We start from the raw sequence: 14,655 nt of genomic DNA, 5'->3' as shown, positions 1-14,655 counted from the left end.
CAAGTCTCTCCATGGTACAGGCAATCAGGTCCCAAAGGCCCACAGCTTGTTTTGGTCCCAGGCCTCCCACTAACACTCTGTGAGATGGGAGAAGCAAGTGAGCCTTCCCAGTCCTTCGTTTCACCACCAGTGAGGGTTACGGTAGAGCTCATGGTGATTGTATACTATGTACTATTCACACTACTACCAACCTTCAAAAGCAAGTGAATGACATGCCAGCTGGGATAAATGAAGCACATATTTAAAACAGCTACCTGTAGATCGGGTGCAGTGGCTCACGCCTGTAATCCCTGCACTTTGGGAGGCCGAGGCGGGTGGATCACAAGGTCAAGAGATTGAGACCATCCTGGCCAACATGGTGAAACACTGTCTTTACTGAAAATACAAAACTTAGCTGGGTGTGGTGGCACGTGCCTGTAGTCCCAGTTACCGGGAGGCTGAGGCAGGAGAACTGCATGAACCTGGGAGGCGGAGGCTGCAGTGAGCCAAGATTGCTGCACCCCAGCCTGGTGACAAAGTGAGACTCTGTCTCAAAAAAAAAAAATATATATATATATATATATATAAAAAAAAAAAAAAAAAAAAAAACAGCTACCTGTCTATAGCCACAAACAACTCCCCAAGACCTCTGATATTTCTCCCTTCTTGCTCCCTCTCTCCTTTTTCTCTTTCTCACGTGCACACATCAAATTATCTGTCAAATTATCATCTAATTCCAAATAGGAGATGGATTATAAATCAAAAGAATGTTTTGTTGTTTACAACTTTCCATTACCATCAAAGTTTCCTAATTTGAACCATCATCCACTGACTTTAAAACTTCTTTTTTTTTTTTTTGAGATGGAGTCTCGCTGTCCCCCAGGCTGGAGTGCAGTGGTGCGATCTTGGCTCACTACAACCTCTGCCTCCCAGGTTCAAATGATTTTCCTGCTTCAGCCTCCCGAGTAGCTAGGACTACAGGTGTGCGCCACCATACCTGGCTAATTTCTATATTTTTAGTAGAGATAGGGTTTCACCATGTTGGCCAGGATGGTCTCAATCTCTTGACCTTGTAATCTGCCCACCTTGGCATCCCAAAGCACTGGGACTACAGGCATGAGCCACTGTGCCCGGCCAACTTTAAAACTTCTTCTGGCACACTGGATTTAAGTGCCAAACCAGTTTGTGTCACTGGGAAGTTAGGATCACCATTACTTTAGATGCAAGCTGGGCATTCCTTCCAAACAGTCCCTTCTCCCACCTTAGTTTCTCAAAGAAGCTCTGGACTGCAATTTCGTCTTAGCTCCCAGGGCTTGCAGCCGCCAGGGCCGAAAAAACAACTGTTTCCCTGATCATAGGTCTCTGCAACAGAGGATCAGTTAAAAATCATTGGTAAAGATTCTCCAAACCCAACATCTCTACAAGTAAATGTAAACTCCCCTACTAGACCATCCAAAAGAGTTTTCTTCTATCTCAAATCCCCTCTGTCTACTAGCTGTAAACATTAGATGTTTAACTTCATCAGTTTCTTTAGGCGCAAAGGTAATCCTATTTTCATTGACCCAAAAAAAAAAAAAAAGAGAGAAAAAAAAAGGAAAGAAAAAAAAAAAGAAAAAGTTCTGCCCAGAAAAACAAGGGGTAAAAAGTGTGGGAAGTGCTGACAACTGCAGTCTAGGAAACGTGAAGAGCTTTACCTTGAGCTGGCCCGTGACGCCGCGGCGGCTGACCGTCTTACCATGCAAGAGACTAACGTTCAGGGTCAGACTAACGATTCTGATGTTCTGGGCTGGACACACAGTTGAAGTGAGACACCAAGGAAGAGACGGCCAGCCCAACCCCTCACACAGCATCCCTTCCTGGTTAATCCATGGAGTGACAATGACACTGACTGGCCTCATCCTGCCAGTGAATGGCAAGGCACTGCAATGATGGCGCCTAGAAATGAATAGGAGTGATTGGGAATAAAAGGGGGAGGGGGGGAGAAGGTGGCCATGATGAAGAAATGAATAAAACTCCAAATTTCTGTTACAACTCACTGCCATACCTATTACTCTGATATCACAATGACAGGAGAAATGAAAAAAAAATGAAAGAAAAAAGAAACAAACAAAAAAGAAAACCTGCTACCTATTTAAATTCCTGCAGCGTTCTAAGAATATGGGTTTGTACCCTACAGCCTGACTACACAGAACTAGAGCGAGCAGTTGATTCAATTTAGCTCAGAAACCTATAACACAGTTTTGTTTTTTTTCTTTATCATCAATGTTTCTAAATTCTGACACTTTAGTTTTACTTTTTATTACAGCAAAAACTCAGTCCACGCTATTAAAACAGACCATACTTACCAAACAATCCCTTGGGCCCCAGAGCCAATTGGTTTCAGCTGCTGGTAACGTTTTAGGACAGTGAAGGTTGAGTCTGCCACTTGCACACTGTAAAACTGACTGTCACATTTACCGTCGCTCATGATGTAGTGTCATGCAATATTCCGAAGGGCTGGCAACTTTCAGATTCCTTCAAAGAAAAACAGAATGAACACGCATTCTTACCGAAAGTATACATACATAGCTCACTTACAGCGTTCGGAACTTATTGGTATATAAGACAATGTGGCTGTAAGTTGATAAAGTCAATTTGACCACGTTCTGAACTTGAGCAAGACACAAAAACATGCAGACATTTTAGCGGCACCAGGACCATTATGAAAGGAAGGAATGTTGAGGTCCAGCAAGACCACACTTCAGGGGGTTGGACTAGAGAATAAGCACCGTTGGAGAAAGAATCTGTGCATTCCTGCTGGCTATGAAAACACAACATCACTCTCCGCTTCTCATCAGCTTGCCGGCTGCGGAACCATTTACTCCTAGCTGTCTCAGCCAGAGACGGGGCATTGCTTCAAAAGGACCTTCTAGAATGCCTAGCGGGAAGCAGCCGGACCAGTCTTCTGCTCAGCGTATAGATTCTGGTTGAAACGATGAACCAAAAAGCGAGATTCATATGCCAAAGTGACAGGCTGCTAGAGGCCTGGTGGCATCCGTGTGCTGTGTGTGCCCAAGCACGTGCTCCTGCCTCAGGAGGTGGGTCCCAGAGTCGGCATCAGCTGGCACAGCCCTAGAGTCCCACATCACCACCAGGCTTCAGGGTAGGTATCTGTATATGAAGAACTCTGCTGTGACCTGTAGTCCATAACAGCAACACTATGAGGTTGATTCACTATGTCTGAGTGTAGGCCAGCAGGCCCAGAAAGCAGCTTTTCTGTGGCTGAGGCACAGGCTGAGATTCCTGCTCTGCAGGAGGCTGGATGATTTTATACAGAAAATAAGCAAACAGAAATCAGCAAGTGGTTCCGAGGCTCTTGTCTGGTTACGCTTATTTAAAAGTCAGCGAGCTATGTATTTTGGTCTTTTATTTTTTTACTTTATTTTATTTTATTTTTTTTGAGACGGAGTCTCGCTCTGTCACCCAGGCTGGAGTGCAGTGGCCGGATCTCGGCTCACTGCAAGCTCTGCCTCCCGGGTTCACGCCATTCTCCTGCCTCAGCCTCCCGAGTAGCTGGGACTATAGGCGCCCGCCACCTCCCCCGGCTAGTTTTTTTTTTGTATTTTTTAGTAGAGACGGGGTTTCACCAGGTTAGCCAGGATGGTCTCGATCTCCTGACCTCGTGATCCGCCCGTCTCGGCCTCCCAAAGTGCTGGGATTACAGGCGTGAGCCACCGCGCCCGGCCATTTTGGTCTTTTAAAACTAGATAGTCAACAATAAAATCATATAGGTAGACATTCTATACTGTTTAAGACTACAGAATTTAAGTTTTATTCTACAGCTCCATCAAATCCCTTGCCTTTATGTTCTAGTATCTAATATCTAACGTCAACCCAATGAGATTTTTGTGGTGATGATTTGTATTTCCACACAATGATATCTAGGATTTTCCTTAAACATGGAAATAAATGCATTAATAACAAGTCTAAATAAAGAACTGAGTCAAACTAATTAATTTCTCCAAGTGACTACTGCCCCACGGTCCTCTCCCCATCCTCCGGGTGGTGGCTGCAGTGTGGCTGCCACTCTGACCACTCCTGCCAAGATGTGTCAGCCAGCCAGGGAGTGACTCCAGGGACGCCACAGCGCTTTAGATGCTGGACAAACAGGTGCTCATACAACCCGCACAGCAGGAGTGTCAGTTCCGGGTTACCTGGGAGCAGTCTAGGATTGAGGTGAGCTGAAACACCTGCCTAGGGCACACTGCTGTGAGAAAGGGACTCGGGAGCTCCCCACTGTGCCCTAAGCTGTAGGAGGTGCGAGGCAGGTCTGTCTTGCTCATGGCATCTCACACTCCAAGGACAGGAGGACAGGAAGCTGGTCTTTGGGGCAGCATGGGCATTCAATAAACCTTTGTTGATCTGATTCCCCACAACGCTGCTCCATCTTACTGACATCTACAGGGAGATCCTTTTCTAAAGATTAGCTTATTTACAGTTTGCAAGAGGCTGAAACAATTCCACTCAACGTTTAGGGGGTGCCTGTATGCACGAAAGTGGTAAGTATCGCAAGAGATATGCCGTAGTCAGCTAGCAACCAGTCTTGAAGCAGCACGAACTGCACTATTTGGGGGAGAAGTGTGAGCAATGAGTCCATTATCTATATTACACGTGACAATATAGGGCCATATGCAAAATGTAAACAAAATCAAAAGGCAAAAGAGATCCTACCCACTGGCAGGGGTGCAGAACACGAGGATGGCTTCATGGAGGAGGCGGCATCCGCCCTTAGACTCTTTTGCCAGAGATGGACAGTAGAGGCACAGAGCTCAAACTGACTGTGTCCCAACACAGCAACTGCTCAGCTTGGCTAGCAAGGGTACAAGTGCAAAGGATTGGAGACAACTCAGCAAAAAGGCAGGCACCCACTACCACCTGCTTTATCGGGGGTGGCCGTTCCTCTGCTGTGCTGCAAACACACCAGTGACACAGTTACTTCCAAGCGTTTGCTGAGCACCCACTGTGGATGGTGAGGCACTATGCCAGGACACGTGGCCTGCCCTCAGTGAGCACACACTCAGGAAGAGGCCCTGCACACCAAGGGTCCTAAACCCAGTAGGGTGAACAAGATTTAGGGGAATGGGAGGAGAAGCAGCAGAGGTGGAGGCACATTCAGAATGTGACAAGTCACTAGGGACTGGGTAGAGGGCAAGTGAAGCTGGAGAGAGAAAAGGAGGCCAAATCACTATGGGCCCCAGAAGCCACGCAGAGCCATCTGGCCTCAGTCCTGAGGGCTGTGGAAGCTGTCAAAGCATCAGAGGTGCGGCACAGGTGCTGAGGTGCTCAGGGATCCATTCCTCCCTTCCTCGCTTTCATAAGAGAAGCCTCCCCCCTTCCTGCTAGACAAATGGCTGCCCAAATAGAGACGACGCCTGGCAGCTTTCCCAGTAGCCAGGTATGGCCAGATGACCAAGTTCTGACTAATAAGATGTGGGTAGAAGTGATGTATGCAACTTCCAGATCACTTTTATTATTTTTCTTTATAGAAAGCTGCTGGCCCTCCAATCTTTCTTTCTTCCTTGCTGCTGGCTATCAGCTGTCACAGACCCAGAGACGGAAGTCACATGCTGTAGACAGAAAGCTGCCCACCAGCTGGATTCCTCAACAACCTCACGGCACAGAGCCAGCCCCCATTCAGGACCCCTGTCCACACTGGGACTGACAGATCAATCTCAACCCTGCTGACCAACCCCGGAACTCTCCCTGCTACAACTGCTTTCAACCTATACTTGGACTATGACAATATTAGGTTAACTTCTTTAAATTTGGGGAGTATATTCAATCGTATTAGGTTTTAGAATTATAATTCCATCTCAAGATTTAAAATAGTCCGGGCACGGTGGCTCACACCTGTAATCCCAGCACTTTGGGAGGCCAAGGTGCGGGGAATCACTTGAGGTCAGGAGTTTGAGACCAGCCTGGCCAACATGGTGAAACCCCATCTCTACTAAAAATACAAAAATTAGCCGGGTGTGGTAGTGTGTGCCTGTAATCCCAGCTACTTGGGAGGCTGAGGCAGGAAAATCATTTGAACCGGGAGGCGGAGGTTGCAGTGAGCCGAGATCATGCCACTGCACTCCAGCCTGGGCCACAGCAAGACTCCATCTCAAAAACATACAAACAAAAAGATTTAAAATAATTATAAAATTAAAACAAGGTGCCCTTATTGGGCAGGAGAAAAAAGTCGCCTAAGTGAGAACCTGTTAAAGCCACCTTCTCTGTCAAGCGTGGGCTTTGTGAGAGCAAAAGAACCTCAAGGCCACCTGAGAAAGCATGTAATTTAGCTATTCATGAGTCAACTCTATTGAGATGATATTTCAACAAAAGGCTCAGAGAACAGTTTTACAGATTGGGAAGTGCGAGAATTCTTCATGCAACCACATCAGCAATACAGCCAACCCTGCCTTCGCTGCTCCACTTCCCACCCCAGCAGGTGCCGGCTCCTCCCCCGGCTCCCAGTCTGTGCTGCCACTGTCCGTCCAGCACGGGGCTCCCTCCTTGCCACTTGTGCACTCAGCAGCGCCCGCCAGGCTGCACTATCACAGCCTTTGTAGGGTCTGCCTCCCTCCCAGGCTATGAGCACCTCCAAACTGGGAGGGAACGCTACAAGGAGGCTTCCAGGAGGAGGCAAGACCTGAGCTCAGGTTTGTTCACAGTATCGACCAACGCATGAGGAAACAGGCACTTTCACACACGTCAGTGAGAGCTGTGAAGTGGCAAAACATTTTTTTGGATAGAATAGAGATAATAGCTAGTAAAAGTTACATGCACATCCTAAACTGGCAAATACAATTCTCTAAGTGTATCTGACAAATATGTGTACAAGCATCCAAACATATTTGTGCAAGGATGTTTGTAACACTTCTTGTAACAGGCAAAAAACTAGAAGTAATCTAAAATGTACACTGTGCATGGACTGAATAAATTATGGCACTAAAGTACAAGAAGGCCATTCAATAGAATGCAAGGACTTTAGGTACCAATGTGGAAAGATGTCTAAGATACAGAAAGGAAACACAGCAAGTTGAAGAAGAGAACACATGATGCCCAGCTACGTAAACACACACACACGTGCGCATACACATGCACATACACAAGGCTAGCAAGTAGAGAAATAGCGAGAAATGAGAAACCTTCTTCCCATCGTAACTTTCTATTCTGTTTTTCAAATGTACATAGTTCACATTTAAAAACTGAGTAAACAAAAAATGTTAAATGAAAAGCTGCAGAATGATCATTTAACACTTGTACAGAAGATGGGCTTGAGGCAGGTAAGGCTAGAGGCATGAAAGTGGGCCTGGCTCTGAGATACACATTTATAAACACCCTTATAACAACTAGTGAGGGGCATATTACTATCCCCCGCTCTGCAAATGAGGAAACTGAGGCTTAGAGGCAATAAGGAAGTTGTCCAAATTCTCAGCATGGCCCAGATTTGAATTTAGGTGTGTTTCACCACAATATTCAAGTTCCTCCCAAAGCACCATTCTGACATCCCTTTAGAAAGTGAAGCTATTTGCACGCAGGCTGGCCAGGACCAGAACACAGTCCTGCACATTTCATCCTGCTGACTTCCCCTACCAAAACACTTTTTCCTCTAACGATGACGATTCAGTGATCCACAGACTCAGGCGAACCTTGAATCACACTAAAGCTTCAGAATACCCAGGACATGCGATATTTAAATCAACTGACTACTGTGATTAAAAGCAGATTCTCACAATCACCCTCAATGCTTGCTGCCGACGTTTTTTTCATTAAATTGTTCTGTTTTCCAGCTGGACACGATGGCTCACACTTGTAATTCCAGCACTGTGGGAGGCCGAAGGTGGGAGGAGGATTGCTTAGGCCCAAGAGTTCCAGACCAGCCTGGGCAACATGGTGAGGCTTCATCTCTATGTTAAATAATAATAATAATAGTAAAAATTTGGCCGGGCGCAGTGGCTCATGCCTGTAATCCCAGCACTTTGGGAGGCCGAAGCGGGCGGATCATGAGGTCAGGAGATCAAGACCATCCTGGCTAACACGATGAAACCCTGTTTCTACTAAAAAATTACAAAAAATTAGCCAGGTGTGGTGGCGGGCACCTGTAGTCCCAGCTACTCAGGAGGCTGAGGCAGGAGAATGGCATGAACCCGGGAGGCGGAGCTTGCAGTGAGCCAAGATGGCGCCACTGCACTCCAGCCTGGGTGACAGAGCGACTCCCGTCTCAAAAAAAAAAAAAAAAAAAAGAAAGTAAAAATTTTAAAAGTTATTCTATTTTCCTACTGTAATTCTTTTGAAGAATAGCTTGGTAGAACAACTTAACCTTTCTTTGATAATCGAGAATCTTGCAGCTCTCAGGGCCATCCTCTGTAGTTCTTAAGCCACAGTATATGCCACAATACAGAACAACCAGCATTTGGTTATCGCCTCACCCACTGTTGGATCCACAGGACCCTGCAAGGATCCCGGTCACCAGCCCCACTTCCAGGCACCCAGGCCTGCCTATTTGCCCCTCTCTATCCCCCACTCCCAGAGGCCTGGGTAACAGCTTCTCATGGCTCCTTGGACCAGCGACAGCAGCAGCATTCTCCCAGATGCCATTCCCGTGACCTCCAAACCACTGCACACATGCCACTTTTTTTAGACAGAGAAATCACTCCACATGAGAATATGTACACAAATGTTCACAGCAGCTTTATTTTTAATAGCTAAACTAGAAACAACCCGAATGTCCTTCAATGGGTACACAGGTAAACTACCTGCTGTACGCCCGTGCCACGGAACACCACTCAGCAACGGCTGAAACACACCACAACTCGGGTGGATCTCGAGGGCAGTATATTCTATGAAAAAAGCCAACCTCAAAAGTCACACGCTGTCTAACTCCATGAGTATAACACTCCTGAAAAGACAAAAGTCTAGAGATGGAGACTAGATTAGCACTTGCCAGCAGTTATGAATGCTGGGGAAAAGGGTGCTGTGGCTGTAAGGGAGTGGCACAGGGAGATATTTGGGATGATGACATAGTTTTGAATCTTGATTGTGGTGGTGGTTATATAAATTTTCACATGTGATAAAAAATGACAATGAACTCTATACACATTGTTCCAATGCCAAATTTCCTGGTTTGGATATTTTACTATAGTTATGAAGATACATAACCATTGGAGAAAGCTGGATGAAGGGTACTGGGACCTCTCTGTGCCATTTGTGCAACTTCTTGTGAATCTATAATTATTTCAAATTATGGAGATGGAAAAAGAGAGAGATTTGTTAAAAATACGCAGTGATCATGCCATACCATTTGAACTCCTTCAACAGTGACTGACCGCCTTGAGAATAAGACTCAGTTCCCTAGCACAGCACGGGAGATGGCAGTCCTCTGGCCCAATCCTGAGCAATATCAAACCACCTGGGATCGGCAGACACACCCAGCTACTGCACACCTGCAGGCCTCTGCCTAAGCTGTTCCATCTGCTTGAAATGGCGTCCCTCTCCTTTCTGACCTCCTGGTCAACCTTCATCCTCCTTCAAACACTAGTTCAAGCACCTGCTTCTCTTACATGTTTCCTCCTCCAGCCTTTCCCTTCAAACCGTGCTGGGCATGCCCCCATTGTTGCCACCCTCGCTGTATTCACTTTAGACTGCACTGCGAGTCTACTTATACTTCTACTCTGTAAGGGCAGAAAATGTGTCTGATTTATTTCTCAATCCTCTACTGATTACACAGTGGGTGCCCAGTAAATGTTTGTTAAAGACAAAGCTAAACGGGAGAATACATGTGGTAGGGCAGCTGGGAGCAGTGATTCAGATCAGGACTTTGAGTCAGACTCCCAGTGGGTCTGCTGCTTATCTGGGTGATGTGCAGAAACGATCGGGCTCATCTGTAAAACAGACGGGCAGAGAGCCTCAGGTTACCTCTAGATAAGAAGTGCAGAGCCCACTTAGGACGGCATCTTGATGGAGGAATGTACCCTAAATCTGACCAAGCCTTGTCTAGATCCAATCACTAACTGACAGAGATTACAGAGAAACACATTAAATTACACTGCAGAGATGCAATCAATCAAATACCAACTGTGGAAATGCTACAGAACAACTTGATTGCTTCAACAAATAAACTACCAAGAAAACAAAGAAATAGGAGGGGGATCTATGGATGAAGAGAAACTTAAAAGACGTATCAACCAATCAACAATGTATGGACCTTATCGTGCTCTACCTTCAAACTATTAAGGAAACTTAAAATTCATGGGGCAGCTGGAAATTTGAAGATTGACTAGTTATTTGATGATATGAAGGAATTATTACTTTTTCACCTTTAAAAGAGTCAGGACCTTTAGAGACCCACCGCAGTGTGCTGTATAACTACTGCATACCTACCGAGCACCCTGAGGTTGTGCCTGTCTGTATAACTACTGCATACCTACCGAGCACCCTGAGGTTGTGCTCGTCTGTTTTACAGATGAGCCCGATCGCTTCTGCACATCACCCAGATAAGCAGCAGACCCACTGGGAGTCTGACTCAAAGTCCTGATCTGAACCATTGCTCCGAGCTACCCTACCACATGTATTCTCCCGTTTAGCTTTGTCTTTAACAAACATTTCCTGGGCACCCACTGTGTAATTAGCATCCTGAAAAATAATGAATGAAATGACATGATATTTAGGAATTCCTTGAAAATAATTATGGGTGGTAAGTGTGTAAGAGGATAACATTAGAGATGAAACAAGATTGGTCAGGAGTTAATAACTGTTAAAGCAGAACGCTATTCTGTTTAGTTTGTATGTTTGAAAATTCCCATAATAAAAGTTAAAATTTAAAAAATGATGTTGAAACCGGATCATACAATCAAGTACAAAATATCAGGAATTAATTATTCTGAAGGAAAATTATGGAAAAATGGCACCTTCCTAACCAAGTGTCAGGTATAACTACTGTATGTATGTAGACCAAAAATAGTTGCCCTATTGGCAAATCAATAGTCTTAAGAAGAAAAAAAATCTGGTCTCTGTTTTATGTCTCACGAAAACTGGTCTAGTCACTATTAACTGGTTTGTCTGGTCCTTTTCTTTATCCAGAAAATTAAAAATATTTTATCTTAGACACATTCAAGAATCCCCTCTAATGTTTATTCAGGGAACCAAATAAACAGATTTTAGTCTGTGAACAAATTAATGTTCTGGCACCCTGAAAATTAAATTACCAGGAAAATCAAAGCTGTCCAGAGAAGTCTATGAAAAATAGTATTGTTTTTAACTCTGCAGGATCCTTTTGAAGAAAAATTTAAAAGTTAAATCAAGGAAAACATTAAATAGATTGGTGGTCATTCTTCCAGAAGAAGTTAAAAGCCAAAAGAGAATACTCAGAGCTGAGGGACTCAGGAAAGAATCCTTATCTAGGGAGAGATCTGGGTTCGGATTCCACTCACCAGCTGCTTGCTAAGAAGCAGACTACTCAAACTCCTGAGCTTCCGTTTCCACAGGGCTCCAGTTACAATCAAATGAGTATCTGGGCTGGCACCTGGGCAAACAGGGCCTGACTCTCCTGGCCTTAGGCTACCTTTCCTGCTCTCCTCACAGCTCCTCCCTCCCACACAGCCACTCCTGGAGGATGACAATCTGCAACCAAGCTGAATGAATCTGTATTTGGCTTGGCTCACAGCATTTAAAAAAAAAAAAAAAAAATTAATTAGCTATTGCCAACATTTAAAAATCGGAACAAATGTGGAGTGCTGCCTTCTGTTTTAGAGACAGGGTCTTGCTCTGTCACCCAGGCTGGAGCACAGTGGTGCAATCATAGCTCACTGCAGGCTCGAAATCCTGGGCTCATGGGATCCTTCCACCTCAGACTCCCAAGTAGCTAGGACTACAGGTGGATGCCACCACACCTAGCTAATTTTCAAAAATTTTTTGTAGAGACAGGGATCTCACTGTTGCCCAGGCTGGTCTTGAACTCCTGGCCTGAAGTGATCCTCCCACATCAGCCTCCCAAAGTGTCTGAGATTACAGGCGTGAGCCATGGCACTAGTCAAATTCCACCTTCTTCTAGAAAACTGCTGGGTAAGGTTCCAGTTCTTCAGAGTCCCCACGACTCTGTGCCCTTACAGCTGGCCCTCCAGACTGATTCTCAACTCCACAGTGGGCTATGGTCCTTACCTGGCCCTGCTCCTTCATACCTCTGCCTCTCCCTGCCTAGCAAATTTCTCATCACCCTCAAGGCCCCCCAGCATCACCTGTCACCTCCTCCACATTTCCATGGCATAGCCCCTCCACGACAGCAAGGGTTGCACAGTCCTGGAACTAAGTGTCTGCATGCCTGCCTTCTCTACTGGGCTCCTGGGCTCTCTTCGGAAAGGGACCCTGTTGCTATCTGCCTTGTGTCCCTAGGGCCTAGCAGAAAGCATGACCTAGATAATGCAGAATTCAGTAAATGTCTCCTGCATGTGTGGAAGAAAGCTAGCGCTAAACCATTATAAAAATGTGAGATTTTACATCACAGCTTGTTCCAACGGTTAGCAATTAAAGGGGTCAAGGACACCAAAATGTTTCACAAAATAGAACAAGCTTCCATCTGCTTACAAGTTTCACACGTTAATCAGAAGTCACTAAATTAACAGATAAAGCAGAGACAACAGGGAGACTGGGCCATTTCTTTGATCATTCATTCATTCATTGAGCTGATACTACTGAATACTTACTGTGTGCTTTCTAAGTACTGGGGATAAAGCAGTGGACAAATCAGACAGCTACCTGTTTTCACAAAGTTACATCCTAGTCGGGGAGACAGAAAATAAACAGGCAAATAAATAGAAACGTTTCAAACCAGGTAAGAGCTAGGAAGGAAATTTTTAAAATAATGAAATAGCATGACTAAGGGAAGAAAGAGGGTGGTCGAGGAGGGCCTCACCCAAACCGAGACATCTGGCCAGAGGAAGGAGCAGAAAGAGCTACTTGTGCCAAGATCACGGACAACTCCAAAGACGAGGAAACAGCAAATACAAAGGTCCTGGGGCAAATGCGGGCTGGCATGTTCAAGGCAGGCGAGATGAGTGGACTGGGGCAGCAGTCTTCTGGGAGAGGGGTGTGGTGGTAAGGGATGTGGGCTGGGTCCCCTCTGGCACTGCTGGACACTGAGTGTGCAATGACAAGGCAAGGGAGGCGTGCGTGGGGAGGCGGGAGGCTGGGCGGATGAGGAGGGGGTTCCTACACCACTCACACCAGCAAGGGCCAGCACCCTGCCCAATCTTCCACAAATGTTCACCGGCGTCCTGCCCAGGCGTCTGCATACACTCACACAGCCTGACAACAACCCTGTCCAGAAGAGGCATTTCCCCACCTTCCTGAAGGCAAAACCGCGGCAGAGCGAGGGTCAGTGCCTTGGTCAAGGTCGCGGGGACGCGACCCCGGGCCCCTGGGCACCCGGCGCAGGAGTGCAGCTGTTCGCCCCACCTCCGCGAGGGATGGCGCCCGCAGACCCCACGGGCAGGTCGGCCGGGCCAGGCCGGGGAGCAGGCCCGCAGCCCGGAGCCGCTGACAGCCGGGCGGAAGGGGGCGCCTGCGGCATCCCCGAGCACAGGGGCGACGGCTGCGGCTGCCAGGGCCCCGCAGCCCCCGGCCCACCCCGAAACCCCGGCCGCGCGGTTCCCCCGCCGCCCCTCCCCGCGGGCCCGGCCCGAGCAGCCGCCGCCAGGCCTAGCCCGCCCGCCGGGCTCACCTCGCCTCCCCGCCGCCGCGCCACGGGGAGAGGGCGGGCGGGCGGACTGGCGGCGCTGCGTGCTAGTCACTCCTGGCTCCGCGGCCCCGGCTCCGCCACCGGCCCGCCCCGCTCCGCTCCGCCCCGCCGCCGCCGCCGCCGCAGTGGGTGTGAGGGGCGCCGGGGCGCTGCGACCCTTCCGGTCCCGCTCCCTTCTCTGCCGCTGCCGCCGCCGCGGCGCCCGGTCTGACCGACCCTCGGGCCGACCAATCAGCGCGCGGAGAGCGGAGCAGGCGCGGCCAATGGCGCCTGGGGGGCGGGCCGCTGGAGGTGGAGTGGGCGGGGCCGGGGGCCGGGTCGGGCGCCCGAGGTCCTGGGCCGGGGTTCCGTGGGTTCGACGCCCCCGGGCCTTTCAGTGGCGTCGGCCGACCGGCCATGGCGCTCGGGTGCGCGCCGCGCACGCGGTGAGCTGGAGACGCAGGCACTGCGCGTCCCACCAGCTGAGCCCGCTGTCCGCGCGAGGGGGCCGCAGCTCGGGGGAGAGGGTGGCCCGGAGGACCGGGAACCGGGCTGGAGGCGCGCGGGGCTCACACCGCGGGGTCCGCGGGGAGCCGGGCCTTGCCTACAGGTGCAGGCTCGTGGCGGCGAGGCGGCCTGGAGCAGCACGGGAGGCCGCCCGTTTCGGGGAGAGCCCGGGGCGATCGCGGGGAGAGGCCGGCCTGGCGTCCGGGAGCCCGGCGTGCTAGGGCCCGGGAGGCGGGGCTGGCCTTGTACTCGGTTGCTCGCTGCGGCGCCGCAGGAACGGGTCTGTGGGGGTGTGGGTGAGGCCAGAAGTCGGGTTGGAGAAGGGGAGGGGGTGCGAAGAGATGGCCGTGTGTAGACAGGTTACCCGATGGGTCGGTGACGCAGGAGGGGATTGCGCTTGGTGGCGGGGTGACTTAGTTGACAACATTTAA

General features: G+C 48.6%; 1 protein-coding gene across 6 annotated transcripts in view; it reads right to left on the bottom strand.

Annotated features, from left to right (window-relative positions):
• MAPK9 (mitogen-activated protein kinase 9) overlaps positions 1-13,947 on the bottom strand; it is a 58,998-nt gene extending 45,051 nt beyond the window's left edge. For 4 of the 6 annotated variants that reach the window (XM_050794244.1, XM_050794240.1, XM_050794243.1 and 1 more), the window contains exons 1-2: positions 13,721-13,947; positions 2,325-2,493 (exon numbers count right to left, since the gene is read on the bottom strand). In XM_050794244.1, the coding sequence (XP_050650201.1) occupies positions 2,325-2,446 (122 nt within the window). In that variant the 5' untranslated portion in view covers positions 2,447-2,493; positions 13,721-13,947. Of the gene's footprint in view, positions 1-1,673; positions 1,810-2,324; positions 2,494-13,720 lie in introns of those variants that run through there. The other 2 variants (XM_050794241.1, XM_050794242.1) reach the window with 2 other exon arrangements.
• Positions 13,948-14,655: the final 708 nt, after the last annotated feature.

This window comes from Macaca thibetana, chromosome 6 (genome assembly GCF_024542745.1).
Source record: "Macaca thibetana thibetana isolate TM-01 chromosome 6, ASM2454274v1, whole genome shotgun sequence".
Lineage (NCBI taxonomy): Eukaryota > Metazoa > Chordata > Mammalia > Primates > Cercopithecidae > Macaca > Macaca thibetana.
This window is presented reverse-complemented; position numbering and strand designations above follow the sequence as displayed.